The sequence below is a fragment of the Anser brachyrhynchus genome (genome assembly GCF_964034855.1).
Source record: "Anser brachyrhynchus genome assembly, chromosome: 2".
NCBI lineage: Eukaryota > Metazoa > Chordata > Aves > Anseriformes > Anatidae > Anser > Anser brachyrhynchus.
This window is the reverse complement of record NC_137695.1, coordinates 45,493,779-45,516,714: the sequence shown is the minus strand read 5'-3', so window position 1 is coordinate 45,516,714 and position 22,936 is coordinate 45,493,779. Positions and strand designations below refer to the sequence as shown.

General features: G+C 41.4%; 1 protein-coding gene across 1 annotated transcript in view; it reads right to left on the bottom strand.

Annotated features, from left to right (window-relative positions):
* Nucleotides 1-6,118: 6,118 nt before the first annotated feature.
* Nucleotides 6,119-22,936, bottom strand: part of COL6A6 (collagen type VI alpha 6 chain) — a 47,583-nt gene continuing 30,765 nt past the window's right edge. Inside the window, 15 exon segments of the mRNA XM_080578589.1 lie at nt 6,119-6,907; nt 8,585-8,853; nt 9,102-9,195; nt 10,636-11,307; nt 11,953-12,043; nt 16,029-16,522; nt 16,625-16,636; nt 17,190-17,226; nt 18,130-18,165; nt 18,598-18,660; nt 18,824-18,886; nt 19,000-19,035; nt 20,865-20,915; nt 21,342-21,404; nt 22,778-22,840. Coding sequence (XP_080434715.1) covers nt 6,735-6,907; nt 8,585-8,853; nt 9,102-9,195; nt 10,636-11,307; nt 11,953-12,043; nt 16,029-16,522; nt 16,625-16,636; nt 17,190-17,226; nt 18,130-18,165; nt 18,598-18,660; nt 18,824-18,886; nt 19,000-19,035; nt 20,865-20,915; nt 21,342-21,404; nt 22,778-22,840 — 2,217 coding nt within the window. The 3' untranslated portion in view covers nt 6,119-6,734.

Sequence of the window (22,936 nt, the reverse complement as noted above, 5' to 3'; positions counted from 1 at the left end):
TCGGTAAGGGTCTCAAATCTATAGACATCTATGTACCTCATCTGTCCTAAGCGCAGTCTTGCCAAGTATAACCGATCATAAGCATATTTGCCATTCTAATAGCAATGTTTGCAATCCATACACGGAATGTTGACAGCTACAGTACTCTAGACAACTTGGTTGAACCTAGAAAGCTAATGTCTGTTTGCTGCTAGAATATTTTCTTCCTGGTTCTATCTGCAGTAGTCCTCCTGGTGGCACGCTGGTGACACGTGAGGCGTTGAGGTCCTGCCGGCGACCCGCGAGGCAAGGGAGGTGCTGAAGACCCCAGGCTGCTGCTAAGCGCCTGCCACCAAGGCAGCCTCCCCCAGAGGACGACCAGCTCCACGTCGCAGCGGCGGCAGGCACCATGAGCCGGCCACAGCAGCAGGAGCAGCCAGAGGAGGCCCCCGAGGACGAGACATGCCCCATCTGCTTGGACCAGCTGTCCAACGCAGCTTGCGTGGACCCCTGCAGCCACTCCTTCTGCCTGGATTGCATCCAGGCCTGGGCTGCAGAAAGAAACACCTGCCCGCTGTGCCGCGGGCCCATCGTTGGAGTTGTGCGCCTGGCCCGACGACCCCGCAGAAGATTGCAATGCGACGCGCGGCTGGAGCGGCGGCAGCAGCAGCAGCAGCAGCGGCAGAGGAGCCCCTCAGGCTACTGCTCCCGCAGCGCCTCGCCCAGGCGCAGGGAGCGCAGCCCCTTTGAAGCGCGAGAGCTTGTCCGCAGCCGCTCCTGGCGCTTGGGGCAGGACAGGCACAGACTGCCACTGCCCCTGTGGTACGACAACCCGGAGGACATAGAGTGGCTACGTCGGGTCCAGCAGGAGGAGCCGGGGTCTGGCGACCACGCGGGCCGGCAGGCCAGGCCCCGCAACTGAGCAGGCGGCCACGCCTCACCTGGGGACGGGCTGGGGGTGGCAGCCACAATTACCCCAGGAATAAATTACAACTTTTCCACCCTGCAAAGCCTCTGCCTTCACTTATTCCTGCATCGGTCAGCGGGTGGGGTTGATCGCAGCCCTGTCCCGCTGCCCGCGCCACAGATTGGTTTGGGGATGTCTGCTCCTGATGGGGAGTGGCTGCGGGTGGCGGGTCCCCAAGTGAGACTTGGGGGTGAGAAGTCATTTGGGGGATGAGAAGTCAACATGGGAATGGGAAAGCGTTGGGGATGGGAGCAGCTGCAAAGGTGACCTGGCCCGACTGGGAAAAAGGCTGACAGCAAAAGCCTCCTAAAAGCCTGCCAGAAGAGAATGCCTGCCAGCTGGGAACCGGGCCTGGCAACCTGCAGCATCCTTGGAAGGCGCTGCTGGCCTCCTGCAAGTGCAGCCTAAGGGTACCTAAGAACCAGAGACTTCCTGAAGACACCACCACCAAGGGCAAAAGCAAGGAACTACAAGAGCAACGGACTGTCTGAGAAGGAGGAACGGCTCTGGGAAAGGTGTCCTTCTCAGAGACTAGGAAGCATCGGTGTCTATCGCTTGTCTCAGGTGAAACACAGAAATTAGCTGCGGCTTTTGGCTGCTCTAAGGAGGTGGTGTCCTCTGCCCTCTTCTGTCTCTCTTGATAGAAAAAGGACTCCTTTTCGACCCAAAATGGAGCGCCTCTCTCCCTCAGAACTTCCTGTGCTGCACAAATTGTTCTTGCCTACACGACATCCTCAATCCATTGAACCTTTGCTGGGGATGCCCGGCTGACTCCCAACTCTTTGACAGGAGTCTCACGTCTTTGCAGTGACACTTTGTTCTTGATTCCTTGGGGCCCACTCCTGGGTTCGGTGTTGCGAGATGGCTTTTCTTAATTAGCCTCATACCTCTCCCCATGCTTGCCTTGAATCACAGAACATTGCCTAGTGGTGGTCTGTGGCCATGTGTAATAAAGAGAACTTTTCAGCAAAGAAGGCCTCCGCGTCCTTGTGTATTGCAGCATCCTACCAACTCCCACTTGCCATCTCTCTACAGCTGCAGGGTGGGGGCATCCCTGAAGGGGTCAACCCTCCGGAAGGTCACGGCATGAACTTCGTTGTTGTCAGAAGCGGGATTCCGTAAAATGCGCGCTCAGGGATGCTTTTGAGGAGCTGCCGGGAAGTGCACGAAGCTGTCCTGGTTTCAGCTGGGACAGAGTTCCTTGTCTTCCCAGTAGCTGGTATGGAGCTGGGTTCTGGATTTCGGATGACAGTGATGCTGATAACACGCCGATCTTTCAGTTGTTGCAGAGCACTGCTTACACAGAGTCAAGGACGTTCCAGCTGCCCATAGCGCCCTGGAGCCAGGAGGCTGCGGGTGCACCACGAGCTGGGAGGGGACGCAGCCAGGACAGCTGGCCCAAACGGGCCAGAGCCATGTCCCATACCGCATGGGGTCGTGCTGAAGACTGGGACTGAGCACGTTGGCCGGAGTGTGGCTGCCACCGCGCGGGGTCTGTCTGGGCGTCATCACTCAGTGGGCAGTGGGAATTGTATTGTGCATCACTGTGCATTCATCCTGGAGGAGAGAAGGTTCGGGGGGATCATAGCAATGTCTAGACATCCCCAAAGGCAGGATGCAAAGAAGACGGAGCCAGGCTCTGTAGTGGGTTTATGTGGCAAGGTTTTGGTAGCAGGGGGCCATAGGGGTGGCTTCTGTGAGAAGGATCTAGAAGCTGCCCCATGTTTCGTAAGGGCCCCACTGCCGACCAGAGCTGAGCCAATAACCGATGTTCTTTTGCGCCTCAGTGAGAGCAGATTTAAGACAGAGAAAAAAAAAACGCTGCGCCACACAGCAGCTGGGAGAGTGAGAGGAGTGAGGAACAGCCTTGCAGGCGCCAAGGTCAGTGAAGAAGGAGGGGGAGAGGTGCTCCAGGTGCCGGAGCAGAAGTCCCCTGCGGCCTGTGGTGAGGACCACAGTGAAGCAGGCTGTCCCCCTGCAGCCCATGGAGTGCCACGGTGGAGCAGGGTTCCACGCTGCAGCCCATGGAGGAGACCACGGCGGAGCAGGTGGACCTGCACTGACGGAGGCTGCGGCCTGTGGAGGACCCCTGCTGGAGCAGATTCCGGGCCGGACCTGTAGCCTGTGGAGAGGAGACCCCGCAGGAGCAGGGGGTCTGGGGGGAGCTGCTGCCCATGGGGGATCCAGGTTGGAGCAGTTTGCTCCTGACGGATGGACCCCATGGTACGGACCCATATCTGGAGCAGTTCTTGAAGAGCTGCTGCCTGTGGGCAGCCCACGCCGGATCAGTTCAGCAAGGACTGCATCCCGTGGGAGGGACCCCACAGCACAGGGGACGAGAGCGACCGAGTAGGAGCGGCAGAGAAGAAGCACTGTAGACTGACCATAACCCCCATTCCCCTGTGCCACTCGGGGCGGGGGGGAAGGTGCTTTTGGTTTCTTTCCTTTGTTTCTCACTTCTCTAGCTCGTTAGTAATAAGCAATAAATCTTACTGTCTCCCTATGCTCAGTCTGTTTTGCCCGTCACGATAATTACTGTGCGATCTCCTTGTCCTTATCTCAACCCTGGAGCCCTTTTCATCGTATTTTCTCCCCGTTCCACTTTGAGGAGGGAGAGTGAGAGAGCGGTTGTGGTGGAGCTTGGCCGCCCACCCGAGTAAAACCACCACAGCTTATTAGCATGCACTGAAAGTCCTTAAGATGCAGTGTCTAAACTGCTTTCAAATTCAATCCAGCTGTAGGTGGAAACATATGGTTTACATATGCAAACATAGCACCAGAAAGGCAGCTGGGGAACGGGGTGGCAGGAAGGCTGATCCCTGACCCAAGATCACCACAAGCAACACAGACCACCAGATATCCTTGTACAGATCCACCATTTGTTTACACCACAGCCATTCAAAGGAATGCCAAGAGTTAAAAATGTCGGTGCTCCATTAACTAGAACAATGTTTTGAAGTTTAAGCACCCAGAAAACAAAAAAAAAATAAATAACAGTATAAATTCAGACAATGTATGACATTCAGCATCTAGATTGCTCACAAAAGCTTGTTAAGTGCCTAGAAATAGCAACAGAACTAGAACTAGAACTCAGTGCTTCACAGAAACATTTCACCATCTGCTGAACACTGAAATTCATTCCTCAGTGAAATGCAGCAGCCAGAGAATTCTGGTCAGTTGCCTACAAAATAATCCTTTTCATAGTTTACTTTGTGTAACTGCTCCAAATTCCTAGAGTATTCCATGTGTTTGAAAAGGGAAAAAAAAATAGTCAGCAAATGCTACTTGCTGGATCATCTGACACAACCAGCAGGATGAGACAGCTGTTAGACATCTAAGCATCCTGCGGTAGCTAGAATATTCCTCCTTTCAGAGAAAAGTCAAGGGATTTATGCCAGGGATGAAAGAAAAAAAAAATAAAAAAATAAAACCAACAGATTAGGAAGCTTTGAGAGTCATTCTTCGAGGAGGGACAGCTGGTTGGTTTTATCTTGCATTGCTCTGGAAGGAGGTTCATCAACCAGCCTGTCTGAGGTAATGAGATGGAAGATGTATGTGTGTAAAGCACGAGCAGTTCAGTCCACACAGGCATACACATTTCCTTATCAAGGAGCAAGGATCCTACACACTAAGACTCTCCCCTTGCTGAAAAAACAAGAAGTTTGAGCCAACATCAAGACTAACTAGCCCCAGATAGCAAGCAAGAGCCAGCTGAAAGGAAGACATGGACTGCAGGCAACTGAGATCCCTCAGGGGACTCCGTGTCTCCTGGGCCAAAGAGAACCTGAGGTAACAGAAGCAGCCTCTGCTACAAGACTTTTGACTTCTGTCTTCCAAGCAAAATAATTATTTATTTATCTGAACAAAATGAAAACATGAGAGTTCTAAAGAGATTGGGAGACCAGATTTTCAAACTGCCTTCTCTTAGAGGCAGAATTTCCAACAGTCTCTTGTAAAAAAACTGAACCAGTTTTCCAAACAAGGCGAATTACATTCCCCACGTACACCTGACTTAAGGAAAGGAAACCATTCATTTTTAAAGAGGAGTAAAACCACTGCCAGCTGGCAGCATATGTAAAGAAATACCCATTACACAGAGAGAGGCAATTTGGATGTCAATTATTAATCACTTCAGAATTAAAACACTGTGCATATTGTGGCGAAAAACAAACCGCGGTTTGATCTATTGCTCCAAAATAGCCAGGTCAGTGTTGGGGCCCATCCTCTTTAATATCTTTATTGATGATGTGGACGAGGGAATTGAGTGCACCCTCACCAAGTCTGCAGATGACACCAAGCTTGGGGGAAGTGTTGATCTGTCAGAGGGTAGGAAGGCCCTGCACAGGGACCTGGACAGGATGGGTCGATGGGCAGAGGCCAATGGGATGAGGTTCAACATGGCCAAGTGCCGGGTCCTGCACTTTGGTCACAGCAACCCCGTGCAGTGCTACAGGCTTGGGGCAGAGTGACTGGAAAGCTGTGCAGAGGAAAGGATCTGGGGGTGCTGGCTGATGCTCGCCTGAACATGAGCCAGCAGTGTGCCCAGGTGGCTAAGAAGGCCAACGGCATCCTGGCTTGTATCAGGAATAGTGCAGCCAGCAGGACCAGGGAGGTGATCGTCCCCCTATACTCTGCTCTGGTGAGGCCGCACCTCGAGTGCTGTGTTCAGTTTTAGGGCCCTCACTACAAGAAGGACATCGAGGTCCTGAAGTGTGTCCAGAGAAGGGCTACAAAGCTGATGAAGGGCCTGGAACACAAGTCCTGTGAGGAGTGGCTGAGGGAACTGGGGTTGTTTAGTCTGGAGAAGAGGAGGCTCAGGGGAGACCTTAGCACTCACTACAACTACCTCTAAGGAGGTTATAGCAGAGTGGGGATTGGTCTCTTCTTCCAAGCAACAGAGATAGAACAAGAGGAAATAGACTCAAAGTTGTGCAGGGGAGGTTTGGGTTGTATATTAGTAAAAATTCTTCACTGAAGGGGTTGTGAGGCATTGGAGTAGGCTGCCCAGGGAAGTAATTGAGTCTTCATCCTTGGAGGTATTCAAAAGATGCGCAAATGTGGTGCATAGGGATGTGGTTTAGTAGTAGACTTGTCACTGATAGTTTAATGGTTGGACTTGATCTTAGAGTTCTTTTCCAAACTTTTCAAAGAACCAATGGCAGAAGTGAAATATTCGAGAAAGAATGACTTTATTTATATATTGGATTATTCAGAAAAAAAAAAAAAAACCAAAAACAAAACAAAACAAAAAAAAAGAAAAAGCTGAAAATGATTCTATGGTAGAAAATCCTCCACATCAAAGTGAAGTAAGTTCTGGTAATTCAATGACTGCGGGGAAAGTTAACTCCATCCCAGCCAGACCCAGCACACCCTTGCTTTTTGGTATTTTTCTGTATATAAGCAAATACAAACAAATTAACTTAAACATTTTGACATTAGTGTCTCGCATCTAACATCATTTCATCAAAATATCTGAAGAGTTATTTTATTTTATTCATTACATTGTAAAAGTGCATATTTTGGTGTTTTAGAAGAACACTTACAATACTTTAAACAGTAGGGTGTTGGCTAACAGAAGTTTCTCAGTTCTCAACATCTCAGATCAATTAAGCAATAATTTTAATTTTCTTTTCACTATTAAGTTACTAGATATGAACTTCTCTAACAAGTATTTCTTTCAGCTGAAATCTGGGAGCTGAAATGCTGTGTAAACCTTTCCCTTCAATCTCTTTTGCTCATCATCTTGATAGTGTAACCAAAGATATAAAGTAATTTAAGTTTCTCTGCACTAAAAAGACTTTATACACAAGAATTCACATTCCTCTTGTGTTTCAAATCTGTTTCTGTTGCCTCCACAGCCCCCATACCAGAACCGACTACACATTTTCTGGTCTTTGTTGTAGTACCACTTCAGATCAAAATTCTGACATTCTCCACTATCTTGAGGCAGGTCGCATGCATCTGGAAAAGGCAAATAAGAGAGAGTTTTAATGAAAGATTCCACACTGGCATTGGAATTTCAGGGGAAATAGTGTTCAGCACAAATTAGCAGTTGAGAGAGGTAGTCAGTGTTCGAAGTCTTAAAAGGAGTCGCTAAGTATCCACACACAAACCTACAGTGTCAGTGCGGCCAGAGGCGCCACTTATGATTGATTTGATAAGAAGGAATGTCTGAAACTAGATTTTCAGAGGCATAAACAGAAGAACTGCTAGAAGTCTGTCTTCTAACATGGACAATTACTAACATTGTTGTAAAATAATTAAACCCATTCTATAAAGCACAGGCAAACAAAGCACAAACTACTCTTCAAACTTTTCTGAATGTCCCTCTGCTTTACACCAGTATCCTTCAGCAAAATTTCACAGTTGAACATACACAGATGGTTAAATTATCCATAACAGTCTCTTAGCCAAATTACAGAGCAATATAGAGTTGAACTGTATAAATGAAAGGTGAAAGTTGCACACTTTGTAGCAATCTGGCATTAGGTGAGTACAGATCAGTACAAAGCACATTTCCCAAAAGGCAAAGTCTCACACTGTGCTACATATTTTTAGAAGTAAATTGTTGGGTCACTAATTACAAATCAGGATTGAGAACTGCAGTTCACACCTCTCCTGTAAGTGCCTTATGTCACTGCTCCCATGAGTGCAATGAGCCTGACTGCTTCCTCACAAGAAACATTTTATTTGCAAAGTGAAAACAGTAACATATCTTCACTGTTAATGGAGAGCACTGATCCAAGAATATAGACATGTAGTTAGGCCATGGGACTGATTCTGTCTGTGCAGAGCAAGCCAGCCATGCACTGTGGATGTCTGGGATTTGAGGTATGTTAGCTCTTAATTAAAAGATCCATTATTAAAACAGTTTTGCAAAAGCACTAGCCATCTCATTCGGGATGGGGCTACCAGACATTCTGCAGATCCTTTTTGACTGGAAAGATGAAAAACAGAGAGATGGGAGCTGTATCAATGAGCAACAACACCCAAAGTTATGCAGACACCATTGGATTTTTCCAAAGAAATTATCACCAAGTACAGTCTGCATAATAGAAACACTTAATAGTGTTAAAAGCATGTTGGTAAGAAAACTCACGATCAGATTCACATACCTATTGAATCAAATGGCAAATCTGGAAAGAAATATGTGTAAATAGGAGGCAAAGTAAAAAAAAAATAAAAAAATCTATATCTATATCTATATATAGGTATATCTTGACAGGATACCTCTGGTGAGGAATCCTGTTCTTCCTACAAGAATAGATTGCAGCAGAGACATGTAATTAGTTGTTCCACACTGAGCTAAGTTAGCAGCACGAAGTAATTCAATAATTAAAGTGCAACTTGGGGATTTAATGTGATCAGTTGTTCTAGTAAAGTGGATTATAACTTTATATTTTATTAGTGATAAAAATTTATAAATCAAAGCTAAAGTTTAAACGACACCTGCAGTTCAGCCTTTAATTACAATCTCTTACTGTACAGATCTGGACCAAATACAGACATGGCAACAAAAAGGTTTGGAAAATGTAATTAATGGAAATGCTTCATACTGAGTAAATATTCAACCAAGTCCTTCACAGTTTAGAGTCTTTCTACAGAATTCAAAGAGATTTTTGTGCTCTAAAATCTTACCATAAACATTGTAGTCAGCTCCAGTTTCCAATGTTGCCTCTAGGTTTTCCTTTTTCTCCTGAGCTCCTCTATACTCTTGTGGCTTTTCTCCTTCAGCATCTTCCTCTGTGAAATACTCCTTCTCCTCAGAATCATATCCCATTTCTGGAACCGTGTATACAGGTTCTGTGCTAATCTCTCTAACTTTTTCCAGGAGTCTACTTTCCGTTGTTTCAATGTCTTTTAAATAGCCACTGTAATCAGTTTCATCAGTTTTGGAAAAAGGCATCCTGTGAAGGAGGGAGGGGAAAAACAAACAAACAAACAAACAAACAAAAACCAGTGTTTAAGCAGCAGTACAGCTATTAAAAATACACATGGCTCATTCCTTCTGAACATTGCAAGTTTTTTTTTTTCTGTCAAAGGTGATTTGAATATAACTAGTAATCCAAAGGGAGATATCTTATGTTTGGAGATAAGTGTAAATATATCATTTTATCCCATACCCACGCAACAGGTTTAATAGGTAGTTCCAAACCTTTCAGTGGTAGACACTTGCTTTCGTGTGTCACCTCGATCTAAGTTTTCACACTCTTCTTGAAGTTCAGGAGGAGGATATGTGTTAATTTTTTCTGTGGGGAAAGCATATGTGCCACAGGTAAATTTTAAATTCCTCCAAAGCCCAGTATGTTTAATAGAAAGCAGAAGAAAAAGCAAAAGAGAGAAAAAAAAAAAAAACACAAAGGAAAAAAATAACCACATTTTTTCTCGTGAACAGGAGATTTTATCTTTGAATAAGTAACACACCATATCTACAGAGACTGGCACAATGTCCAGGAAAATAAAATGATATTAGAGATCAGCTAGATGAGCGTGACTCCTGAATCAATGGTTTATACTTTTATCTTGCTCTGTAACACACTATTTATCCTTCTATAGAAACTTTGATATCTAAGCACATAGTTATGATGGGGATTTTAAATCAGTGACAATTTCCTTCTTGATGTTCTCTGGCATATATTTCAAAGCACCTAAAAACTGCTCATCTACATGAATATGTCTTAGAAAGTTAAGAAGTACTTTCTTTGCTCTACAGAGGAGGAATAACTGCAGTAAAGAGAGGTTAAAGCCAGAACTGCTAATGTTTAAACTTTTATCTGCCCAAAAGCCTAAATAAGCATTAACAGCTCAGTAAATCTGGATCTGCTAAGGGTCTGAGGAGAAACACAGGTGTCAAGGATCAGAGAAGAAATGGAGACCTAAATCGGGAAAATAACTGTGCTTTCTTGGCTGAAGAATAGTCTTTCTTCAGTGATAGTGGAGTCAATATAGCCATAAAAACTTAAGGAAAAAAAATACTTAAGATTTTGACCCAAAGCATCATTTTTGAATATAATATTGTTCTGTAGTCACTAGCACTTTGACTTGTGAAAGACATTCCACTCAGAAAGACATCAGGGCCCTGGAGCGTGTCCAGAGAAGGGCTACGAAGCTGATGAAGGGCCTGGAGCACAAGTCCTGTGAGGAGTGGCTGAGGGAACTGGGGTTGTTTAGTCTGGAGAAGAGGAGGCTCAGGGGAGACCTTATTGCTGTCTACAACTACCTGAAAGGAAGGTGTGGGGAGCTGGGGGTCGGCCTCTTCTCACAGATAACCAGTGATAGGACTAGAGGGAATGGCCTCAAGTTGTTCCAGGGGAGATTCAGGTTAGAAATCAGGAGACATTTCTTCTCAGAAAGAGCAGTCAGGCATTGGAATGGGTTGCCCAGAGAGGTGGTGGAGTCACCATCCCTGGGGGTGTTCAAGGAAAGGTTGGACGTGGTGCTTAGGGACATGGTTTATTGGGTGACATTGGCGGTATGGGGATGGTTGGACCAGGTTATCCTGAAGGTCTTTTCCAACCTTAATAATCTTGTGATTCTAGTGTCCAGCATCTGCTGCAAACTATAGATGAAAGACAGACTAGTTAGGTTATGACTAGAAAGAATGATAGTGCATACACTGACTACCTTTTTTACACAGCATTTTCTCATTCTTTCTGTAACTTATGCAAACACCATTGCATACTACTTACGTTGTAGCAGATTTAGAAATGCCCGGCTAAACCTCTGCGCATATGCCATCTCAGATGTTGAAACCCTGCCCAATGTCAGTAAGTGCTGATCTGTGGGGGAGCTTGACAGTTCTATCAGCTCATTGTCATTTACATTATTGCCAAGCGCAAGAGTGAATACAGTAAATCCTTGGCACTTGACTCTGAGTGAAACATCTTTCAGCTTCTCTCTGTCCCATGTGCTTGTTTTGCTTCCAATTATTACAAATATGACCCTGTGTTTTCTTTGTCTGGGATCTTTAAAAAATACATTTTCAACTGTCCACTGTAGTGCAGAAGCAATGGCTGATGGCCCTTCCAGTTGGCGAACAGACTCCTGGATATGGTTCTTCATCAAATCTTTATTAGTGTATGTTCCTAGATTAAACTCCAAGGCCACAGGAGTTTTGCTTCTGTCAGGCAGGAAGCCCCTGGGAGCCTGTTGTACCAATGCCACTCTGATGCCTCCACGTGATTCACTTGGCTGTGAGGCAATATCAAACTGATCTACCATGTCGCTCACAAAGTCTTTGGCTCTCTGAAAGTCTTCACTGGTGATGCTGTGAGAGCTGTCCATAATGTAAGCGATATCCATATCCATCTGAAGAGGTAGAGAAATGGGCACTTCACAATGCTTACTGGGCTTGCATTTATCTAGAGAAGAAGAACCAATACGCAGCAAACTATTTAGCAATATAGCAAAAACAATAGCTTAGAAAAAGACATTTTTGAGTCCTATTTACCTAATTTTTCTTAAATTTTTATTTAAAAAAAATCAATTTAGCAATCAGAAATCTTGTTGTTCTTACTAGAAACAATGGATGAATTTTGTTAAACAAGGTTTTGAGATACCATGGGAAATTACTCAAGTGTGAAATCAAAAAGTGTTCATAAGGTAAAAACAGATCAGAGTTCCCCTGAGAATTTTTCTATCTTTTATAGAAAGAATAGAATACACCGAAAGAATAGAAGATAGAATTTTTCTATCTTTTTCTATTTACTTCAGACCACTGTTCAACATTCTGAAACATTATCATCGTTTAGCAATTTCTCCCCACCTCAAAATACAGAATTTATAGTAAACGAACATGTGTTCCTAGAAACACGACATTATTTTAAGTGCATTTCTGTTATAATTAAATAGCAATTGGATAGCAATTAAATAGCTTTTGTGGTTTTGAGACTCTAATTCTTACTATTCATATTGCCCAGAAGAATTATTTTATTCAAAAACATAGGATTTGTTATTGAAAGTGTAAAAAGACCAATACAACAGCTGGAATATGTAAAATGTCTTACCAAAGCAAAGTGTACAATATATGATGCTGTCCAAACTCTCATCCAGTTGTCTTTCCCAAACAAATAATTGAAATCTTCCAGTATTATCACTCTAGGTTTTAAAGCAGACATAAAAGTAATGTTAAAATGTATATACGCCAAACACAGATCATGTTTTCTCTTTGTTCTTAATTCTTAGTATCATTACTACTTCTCTACTGAAATATATTTTGTCCCTAACTTGGTGGTTTCACTGCTATTGTGATACTGAACATGTAGACAGAAGACTTCAGTTGCCACCTGGAGCATTCTATCTGCATATCTGGAGCATTACAAGAAGATCTCCGTGTTCCTAAAGATTTAACACCATGCTGTACAGAGATTGCTAAGCTTTTGCAACTCCTAATGACAATTAACTGGTATTAACACTTTTACTAGCCAGTTTAATACAGTCATAATAGATCATTCAAAGCTAGCTCAAATATTTCTGAATGGTGTTGCACTGAAGTCCTATGTACAAATTCATTTTATACTTTGCCTTTCATAGAATCTAGATTAGGTATGGATTCAACTTTTATTCTCTGTATGCATAAGGTGACCCATATCTTGATTAGGGTGGCTGTGTGCTATTATACTACAAATGAGGGGAAAAATGAGACATCGTGTGATTGTAACTGTAAGTAAATGAAAGAAAATGAATGAAAGAAAAATCTCACAATTTCAATTCCTGTCATCAAATCTTTTCTGTGCAGGTCACCATAGCCTCCCCTTGACAATGAAGAACATATATTCTGGCCTGAGTAACACAGTCTTTCAAAAAAAAAAAATGTGGGAGGAGGCATCTTTATAGATGTCACTTTTTGCCAGTGAAAACCCATAACCTTTGTTCTTTTCTTAGTAGGGTGCTACAGAGAAAAGGACATGATTTTCTGTCTCAGCTCTTTTCGAGAAAGAAAAATCCTCCTTAGTGAAAATGCTTTCTTGGGAGATAAACTTCTAGCATTAGAACAACAAATGTTTTGCCTGTGATCAACTGAAGAAATATATATTCTCCAGCAGAAAAAAAAGTTTGTCACACAAAGGCTTGAGGAATCCTGAAGATGCTTCACTAGCATCTTACCATTTCACTGACCACCCAATCCCATCTAAATACGATTCAAGAGAAAATATACTTCCTTGTTGACTAAGCTAAATAAAAATGGCTGTACAACATCATCTCATTGCAGGAAGTTAACCACTTAAATGAGGAAAGAAATAATTATTACTTTGCTTTAAACTTAAGCTTTACAGGTGTGTTATACACAACACTGATAATAACTTCTGATTAATATCTGTAAAGGATGCTATAGATGGATCTCTTCAAATGAATTAAAATTGACAATGACTGGTTAAGTGATCTCCAAACTGAAGCTCCTAAGGCAAACTAACCAAATAAATTAAGAATCTGCAGCTAGTCTGAAAGCATCATGAAGATAAAACATTTCTGAATTGCAAGGGCAGAATACTATTTGAAAGAAAAAGGGAAGTTGTATTTTTTGGGTGGTGGTGGTGAGGTTGGTTATCATTCCATGACTGTAACCATAAATGAGAGCTGGGCAGTGAGGTTTGCTTTTGCTTTTCCCCTTGTTAAGCAGCTGCTCATAGCTTTGCCTTGAAGTTGGCTAGGTTGCTGTTACTCAAGATTGCTCTGTGCTCTAACACTTTCATGTGCTATTTATAATTCTGCATTGTTCACGTGTATGATTCCTACCACACCTGGAACGAAACTCCTGTAGTAAAAGACATGACTTATATATTATCTGTAAATCAGGATGAAGCCAGCACTTCACAATGCGGGTTAATGCTAGTTATCCTCTTCATTTTTATACAGCATATGGACAGACTCTAGCCTGGTGTTTGTGAGGTTCGGTATATTCAGAGTATTAACTCTGTTCAGATAAGTGTGTTGCTTACACACAGGGAAAGATGCACCAGCAAAAAAATATTCTTACAAACTGAGACACAATAGGCAAAACCCCACAATCTGTATTTTCTGTCTTCATTTTGATTCTATACAGACTGAAATGCAGATCTGTTAGAACAAAGCATGGAGGAAATGGCTCCATACATCACATACAGCATAGCTAAAAATCTCTGGTTACTGTAAAATGCAATGTATTTACATTTCAGATTTTTGGACTACATCTGGTGGCCCAGAGGGCCAAAGGCATCCTGGACTGCATCAGAAATCATGTGGCCAGCAGTACAAAGAAATTGATTGTCCCCTTGTACGTAGCACTGGTGAGACTGAACCTAAAATATCGTGTTCATTTTTCAGACCCTCACTACAAGAAGGATATTGAGTTGCTAAAGTGTGTGAAGAGAAGCGTGACAAAGCTGGTGAAGGGATAAGAAAACAAGACTTCCAAGGAGCAACTGAGGGAACTGGGGTTGTTTAGTCTGGAGGAGATCTCATTGCTCTCTACAACTGCCTTAAAGAAGGCTGCAACAAGGAGGGGGTCGGCCTCTTTTCTCAAGTGAACTTTTCTCAGGATGCGAGGAAGTGGTCTCAAGTTGCTTCAGGGGAGGTTTAGATTGGATATTAGGAAGAATTTCTTCATGGAGAGTGTGGTCAAGCATTGGAATGGGCTGCTCTGGGAAGTGATGGACTCACCATCCCTGGAGATATTTAAGAGACTTGTAGATATGGCAATAAGGGACACAGTTTAATGATGGGACTCAGCAGATTAGGTTAATGGTTGGACTTGGTGATTTGAAGGTCTCTTCCAACGTAGATGATTCTATGATCTGTTCCCAGGATACCTTTAACTACCTATCAGCCCTTGGATGATGCTTCATTGGAGTCAGGATGATCTGACAAAGGCCGTACTTCAGCCTGCTAATATAAATGTAAAGACTGAAAACGGATCTCAGTATAACCTTCTATTTATTTCTTTGGGAAGTTTAAAATGCCCAGTCTAACTGTCCTTCCAGCCAATGGGAAATATGGATTAACTGGAAAATGTGGGTGTTCTTTTTCTAATCTTTTCTACTCTGAAAACTGACTTACAGAGAGTTGGCACCTTTGTACATAACACGTGATATGCATTCAGATTCATAATCTGCTTATACTAATGAAACAAAATAATGATGCTTGCTCTTGTTTAACCTGGGAAGCAGCCCAGGGAATAATTTTCCTTCTCATATGCCAACAGAATTCTTTCACTCAGATTAATTAACATTCAGCCAAACAAATATGTGAATTTTCTAATAGATAAGAGGCTACATGAGAAAAATTGCAATAGAAAGTATTAAAGGACTGACATAGATGCTACTAAATCACAACCTAGCCTCCAAGTCTTACATTTTTCATTACATGTAACACAATTTCCTTCTATAAGGATGACTGTGAAGAAACAGCAGCTGGAAAGAATATTATTTTGAAAAAGTTATAATTGATGGTTCTAAACTGAATGGTTTACACTGATGGTTTTAAACTGATGGTTTTGTACCATCTGTACCACAGATGGTACAAAAAGAAATTGAAAAGAGAGAGAAATATTTAATTCATATTATCAAACCTTAAAGAAACCTAGAATTGTTGTCCTTTGGTGCCTGGAAAAATTCAGTGCTTATTTTCTGTTTACTACCTTTTCATATGAAGTAATATTTTGAAAGGAAAGGCTTTACTTCTTTCTCTTGTACTAATGGAAATATAGCTATCAAAAATGATTTTGCTTTTGGAAAACAAACTGGTATACTTGAAGCCTTCTACTACTGCTCTTTCTAGAAACAACGGCTGCAGCTGTTCTTTTTGTTTGTTTGTTTTGTTTTTAATTAAATGGTTAGTAAATGTCACCATTTCAAAAGAGAAACACCATGAGTAAACAAATGAAATTTAAAAGTTATTGAAATTATATGATTTGACCTAAAACAATGAGTTATAAATAGTTCACATGCAGAAAGAGGTCAAATGGTGATCATTATGTCAAGTGAATCAGTATTTCTTTGTTAAAATATTATACAACTTACTAGCTTGAGAGCATGCTTTACTCAACTACTAGTAGATACTAAGCAAATGGACAACTGATCCAATTTTCCATAGTCAATCTACTTACTGAAAAGGCACGTTTGACATTTGGCACTTCACTGAAGGCAATAACCACTGGAGTGATATCCAAGGCACTCAACTCCAGTACAGCTGTATTGATAACCATATCATCCTGAGACGGACCGTTGGCAAAAAATATGGCAACTTTTCTCGTGAGGATGCCCTGACGAACCCGTTTGAAGACATTTCTTGCAACAAATCTCATGGCTGCCCCAATATTACGTTTTCCAGTGGATCTCTCCAGCGGTATTCTCTGGACTGCTTGGAGCAGCAAGTTGCTTTTTTGGAATTCTGAGAAACGGATGAGATAACGCGTGTTGGCGTTGAAAGAAACAATGGAGACACGAGCCCCTGTTGGGCAATTGCTTTCGCTGATCTTAATGGTCTTCAGCAATAACATAACAATGTTTCTCATTCTTTCAAATGCAGATGGAGTAACATCTTCGGACATATCAAAGGCAAACACCACCTCAGTCGGATAAGCTGGACAGGTGCCTGTATCTTGAAACAAAACATTTGTGTCAAAGTATTTCCACAACTCGTATATTGTTAGTTTTTTCCTAGTCTATGAAGAATGGGCATGCAGAGGACTGATGGGCTTACCTGAAGAGCAAGCTGGAATGAAGAGACGGAGAGGAGTTAAATTATTTTGGAATCACATTCATGAAAACAGAGGCATATTCACTCACTTTAAGGAGACCAATCTAAAGCTCAGACAAGTATCAGAAACTGTCACAAGGGACAACACTTCTCTTCAACAATCAAATACTCTAAACAATGCAATTAGACTGGATTAGATTTAAAGAGGTTGTTCTAGGTTCTGCTAAGCAGAGAAGGCTGAGAGAGAATGAATACTTCAAAACAGGAGGACAAACATTTTCTTCTCTGAGAAGTCACCAAAGGTGGAGTGGTACAATGACAAAGAATTAATTTAATTTTAAATGTAGAGAAGAGAAATTTGTTACAATTTTTGTAATTATAACGTAGGAAAAACAAGCAGAAAGTGTAAACCTGCTTTACATACCTGCTGAAAAATTCTGACAATTAAAAGCTACCAGTCAACATCAACCCAAGACCTGATACAAACTAACAGTCTACAGGGCTTCCAGAGGAGGCTTTTTCTTATAAGGGTGACTAGGTGGAGTCAAAGAATATGCTCCCTACTTACGGCAGTTTTTTCGTGTAAAATTCACAAGTTCACAAGGCTGCAGGAGCAAAAAGAAAAAGCAATTAACAGCAAATCCCAGACCATACCAGACTGGGAATCTTACTTCTGGTTTGAGTTGAAGGTCAGATCTAAGCTGCTGAACTCTCACTCGGAGTCCAGATTCATACATTCCAGTTCCTCTCTATTTCAAATTGTACAGGGGCTCTGTCCCTGATGCCTGATGCAGAAATTAAGTGTGGTGTGTTTTTTTTGTTTTGTTTTGTTTTGTTTTCTTTCAGACATGCTCTGTTGGCATTTAGCCATGATTTGGAGTATGAAACAACTATTCAGCCATTCTTTATTTTGTGTAATAATCATATCTAGGAGGTCACTGGGCAATGGCACTTCCAAAGGAGAATGAGAATTTCAGTAGCAACTTGCAGAGGAAGAGGGAGGTCTGTGAAGGAGGAGCAGACCTGTCCTCCCCTCCTTGGAATGCAGAATATACCTGCAGTAGTGTTGCCTGCAGATACTTGTCCGTGCAAGGGTTAGATGAAGCCTTTACTTAGGAATTCTCATCCTATATGAGTTAGGATTCTGAAGAAATCCTGCCCTGTTATTCCCAATGAAAACAGCTATTGCTGATGAAATGCCTTTCTTTACAACAGGGTGAGAAATAACCATAAACCTGAGCTGGTGTTTAAACTGATGTGAATGAGGTAACAGGTACAGGAATATGAATGGCTCAAAAGTTTGTAAATAGTGTAAATCCATCTGCATACTTTTTTCCTTATTTGCCAAACAGAAGGACCCACTGTACTCACTGTACTCTGAAAAGTATTTGAGAAAGATACTGTTTTCTAACAATTAAATGTGCTCATTGCATTCAGTGCATACAAATAGATGATGACTAAAACTTAGTTCTATGTACAATGCAGTTAGCTGTGAGGTAGTTACTTACTTCCATTAAAATGGTGCCTCTTGGTCCCTTGGCACCCTGAAATAAATTAAATACAGATCCAGAAAATCAGACTATGATAACATATCTCCATCTATGACTCTGTAGGCCAAAGAAAATGCAGGCATACAGTGTTTCCCCAATAATCATTTGCTAATTTGAAATATGAGGAGACAACATTGCTCAGCACAGATTTCTGAGCACCTGAAAGAGTTGCAGACCAGTAGTCTGACCTATTTCTCAGCACATTTTCCTTCCTGTTTTTTCAAATATTCACTACCTGTTGCTCTTGAGGACCAGTATCAATCAGAATTGGATCTTCTTTCTTGTGCCCCCGGGCTGGTTAAGTATTGTTTATCATACAAAACACTATCAAATATTCCATTAATCTAGAAGTGAGTTTAAGAGCAACTAAGAGCTTTATATATATATATATATATATTTTTATTTATTTAAATAAAAGTACATTACCATAGGTCCTGATGGTCCTTTGTCCCCTGGATCTCCCAGGGAACCTGGTATGCCAGCATTACCCTGTAAATAGAAACAAAAGTTTTATTCTTTATAATTCCACATACAAGTGCAGAATTTCAGCACAGAAAAACCTCTAAAACTACACTGTGAGCTGGAAACACTCAGGACATATGGGCTTTACTTACAGAACTCTTTACAGAGTTAACAGATTTATCATTCTTACCCTTCTACCTCTAACTCCTTTGGGTCCTTTAGCTCCTGGAATACCTGGGTCTCCATCTTCTCCCTGAAAATTAGTGAAATTTAGAACTTTATATGAAGGGAGAAAACAGACAGATTTCAAACGAGAACAGTGTAAAACAAGAAATAATAAGAGCAAGCATGTCCATTTAATCATACCTCTGGACCAGGATACCCTATGAATCCAGGTTGTCCCTGCCAATAGAAAGAAAATAAGACTTCATAAGAATCTAGAACTTTGTGATCTGCTTAGCGTTTAATTTCTTTAAACCAAAAAGAATTTCAAAATTATTCTTGGTGTTCCAGTCCATTCAAGTAGCAGCGGCTACTCCTCTGGTCTCAAAAGACTCCTTTTTAGATTAACAACTTTTTCACGTAAAGCAAGAGCATTGTAAATCATTCCAACAGTTTCTGAATTTTCAACAGCATCCCATTTCTCAAATAAGTGTTTTAACAAAAATTATTTATGACTCCTAGTAAAATACAGCAGTAATCTTATTCAGTGATCATGAGTAAAACAAAATATTCAAAGCAGTGTTTAAAAGCATTTTCAGAATGTTGTACATTCCATACTGAGCAGTGATACTATAACATATTATTGGCATATTAGAAGTAACTTCATTAACTGTTTTGGGTTAGTTCAGTTCTTGGCATACTCTTTGCCTGTGTATCAAAAATGAGAACTCTCAGGAAGACTGATGAGAAAGGAAGCTTATCTTTCCTTGACATTAGAGTAACTAGCAGAATTCACACTACTTATGTATGTCCTTGTTTTAAGAGTTCTTTCCTATGAAACTAGACATGGCTGTCAAACATCACAAAGCAATCAAGGTTTGCCCAGCAGATTTTTATCACATGACTTTATACTATTATTTCTAGAAAGTTACATGCACATAGACCCCACATTGTAAATAAGAGTGCAATTTAACTTGTGTACCTCTGTGATTTATAGCAATCTTAAGCCTATGCACTTAGCTATTAGGGGAAAACCAATTCTTTCTGGATCATCATTCTGGGTTGAATTATTTTTATTTTTAATTATATATATATTTTTAATCTAAGCCCTGCCAAACCTTGGGCAAATATATCAGTGTATAAGAAGGGCTTTAAGTCAGTCCTTTAAAACAATGAATAACAACAAGGAGATTTAGCAGAATCCTTTTCTCTTCATTTGTAACAGGGAGGATCTTCCCTGAAATAAACAAGTGCTCCTACTTATTTTATTTGAAGAGATTAAAAGAACTAGTCTTATATATAATATACACGTAACCTGTGAAAATCTCCCATCAAAGGAAATTGTTGGGGCTAAGAAGGCAAGAAAACAGATTTTTTTTTTTGCACAGCAAGAAGTATCAAGAGTCATTTTTGTAATAAGCCATTTGAAAAAAAAAAAACAAGAGGTCATCAGTTGGAGAGCCTCCTGGAAAGCCTTTCATACCTTTTCTGCAGCTTCTGCAGCATTATTCTTCTCCCACAAAAAGATCAGAGAGTGAAACAGATGCGCCTCCAGTGAATCCACTGGATTGCTTCTGTTTCCCAAACAAGAGGAAACAACTCAGTTGAAAACAAGAGTGGCTAGTCAAGCAGACTGGGTACTCCAAAAAGTTCAACTTACACCCCTATATTCATACACACCAAGGAAAGGGTGAGTGGATATCAAAAGAGCAGCTCCTTCCCATTCGTTCTCATGTGTTACCATTGTAAGTCACCACTTGTTCAGAATGGGAGCATAATTCTCACTCCAGTCTTCAGTCATCTCCAGAGTCAATCTGTGTTTGTACTAAACCACATTCCTAAGGTCTCATGAAACAGAATTAGAGGTCACAGCCACATTTGTTTCAGTTTCAGATAACCCTTTTCAGAATTTCTCACAAGGATGGATGTCGGAAGGCTAAGCCTCTTCCTGAACCTCAGGAGCACACTGTGGCCACATCTTACATCCCTCTTGAATCAACTTTGATGGTCCCATTAAAAGTGACCTTGTGCAATGGAGTCTGAGAGACGTTCTGACTCCCAACACTTACCTTTGCTCCTTTGCTCCCTTCAGGACCATGCACGTCTCTGCCATCCATGCCCTGCAAAGGTTGAATATAATCAGTTAGCTTTTAATAAAGGATTGGATTTATATCCGGTTCCATTTTGGAAAACAGACCTCCCATTACAGTGCTGTGTCCAGGCTGCTGATACTGACGAAGTAGGACAAGCTATCATGACACAGTCTAAATGATGGCAAAATCCATACAGAGAAAAAAGGGATTAAGGCCATTCTCCACTGTGTGACCTACCTCTAGCAAATTCTCTTTAGCACATATAGAGAACTTGAGTGAAAATATATTATCTGTAGACAACAAGGAATCTGGTTTCCATAAGGAAATTGAGAACCAAATGTGAAATCATTTTAACTGTGTCAAACTGAAAATAGAAGAAGGGAATGAACTGAGCTGATCCAGCTGAACGAATGTTGAATTACAGGGGTCCAGAACTAGGGCAGAAAGACTCACTCGTACACCTCTCTGTCCAGTTGGTCCCAGAGGGCCTTTCTCTCCAGGATCACCAGGTTCACCCTGTCATAATTGAAATGTAACAAACATTATTTTGGCTCATTCAGGAGAACTTGTTTCTGAAATGTAAACTTGTCTGCTAGACTGAATTGCGCTTATGCTTTTTACAAGCTATGTGATGCAGATCAAAACATTCTGTTACAGATGATATTTGAGAGAAGGTTTCTTGGGTATGTAACTGGAAAGTACTGGGCAAATCGGAAGACAATGAGAAAACCTCATGGGCTTTCCTCAGAAAAACCTCCCATTGTTACACAGAACTTCCTACTGGCAAGAGTGTTTTCTAGGAAAAGTTATATTAACGTAGGCGGGACATATCTTGGAATTCTACCAGCATGAAAGCGTCTGTTTGTAGCAGAGGATATTTCTCAGGAAGGCTGTTTGGTCTGTGTTCTTAGTCCTCTTGCAAGTTTTATTTTCTTTCATTCCTTTTTTTTTTTTTTTTTGGTTTTCACTTTCTTATTGAACTTTCTTCTAACAAGAACCCCAAATGTAAACAGCACAGAATCAGACTCTGATTCTGAGTGATTCCAGTAAAAAACAGTTAATATGGTGGCTACAGCAAAAGACAAGGTGATTAAATCCCATGTTTCTTCCTAACTTTGTCACTGTGTGTTTTCACACAGCGACTCTTTTCACAGCAGCACTCTGACATTCTGACACCTCTCTGTACTGAATGTAGTAATTCTTCAAAAAGACTAAAAAGGCTTTGTTAACTGGTATTCGTTAAGCCTTCTAGATCCAGAAATACAAAAACACCTAAAATCACGTATTGTTATTTAATAGTCTCCTGTATCAATGCACATTAATTATAGGAAAGTAAGGGATAACATTTATTACAAGTAATAGAGCCATAATGTGGACCGTGTATTAGGATAAGCCTTTCTGTTGAAATTCATGTTGATTTAGTTCTTCTCAACATATTAATTCCTTTATAATAACCATCCTAACAGTCAGGGGTCTTTGAACTGGCTAGGAATCTGGAACAAAAAGGTTAAAATGAACAGCTATGCTTCATTAACTGGTACTTATTTTCAATAGATTGGACAGAGTTTAAGAATCTTAAAACAAGCTCAAGGGTCACCACTGCCATACCCCTACTACAGTTTGTGAGAAGCCAGGTCCCATCAAGAACCATGACCACAACAGCAATTAGAACAGCAGTCATGCTGACTAATAGCTTCATAGTATAGCTCTGACACTGGTAAGTGACCTTGAACACATTGCTTGCCTTCCCATGCAACCTAAAAATTCTTATGAAACTTAATTTTTACATGTTCCACATCAACAACGCAAGTGTTAGTTCATGCTTTTTCAGTCAGAATAATGAATGATGTGCTCATATTGCTGCAATCAAGTGCTTTAAAAATGTTTACCTTTGCTCCTCTTGCACCTAGCTTTCCAACAGAGCCAGGTAGACCTGGGGGACCCGGACTAGCCTGTAATCAGAAATATCAGTAAAATGCTATACAATGAAGAATTCAAGGCTTCATTACACTCAAGATTCATTCACTGCCACTTGAAATTATTGTAGA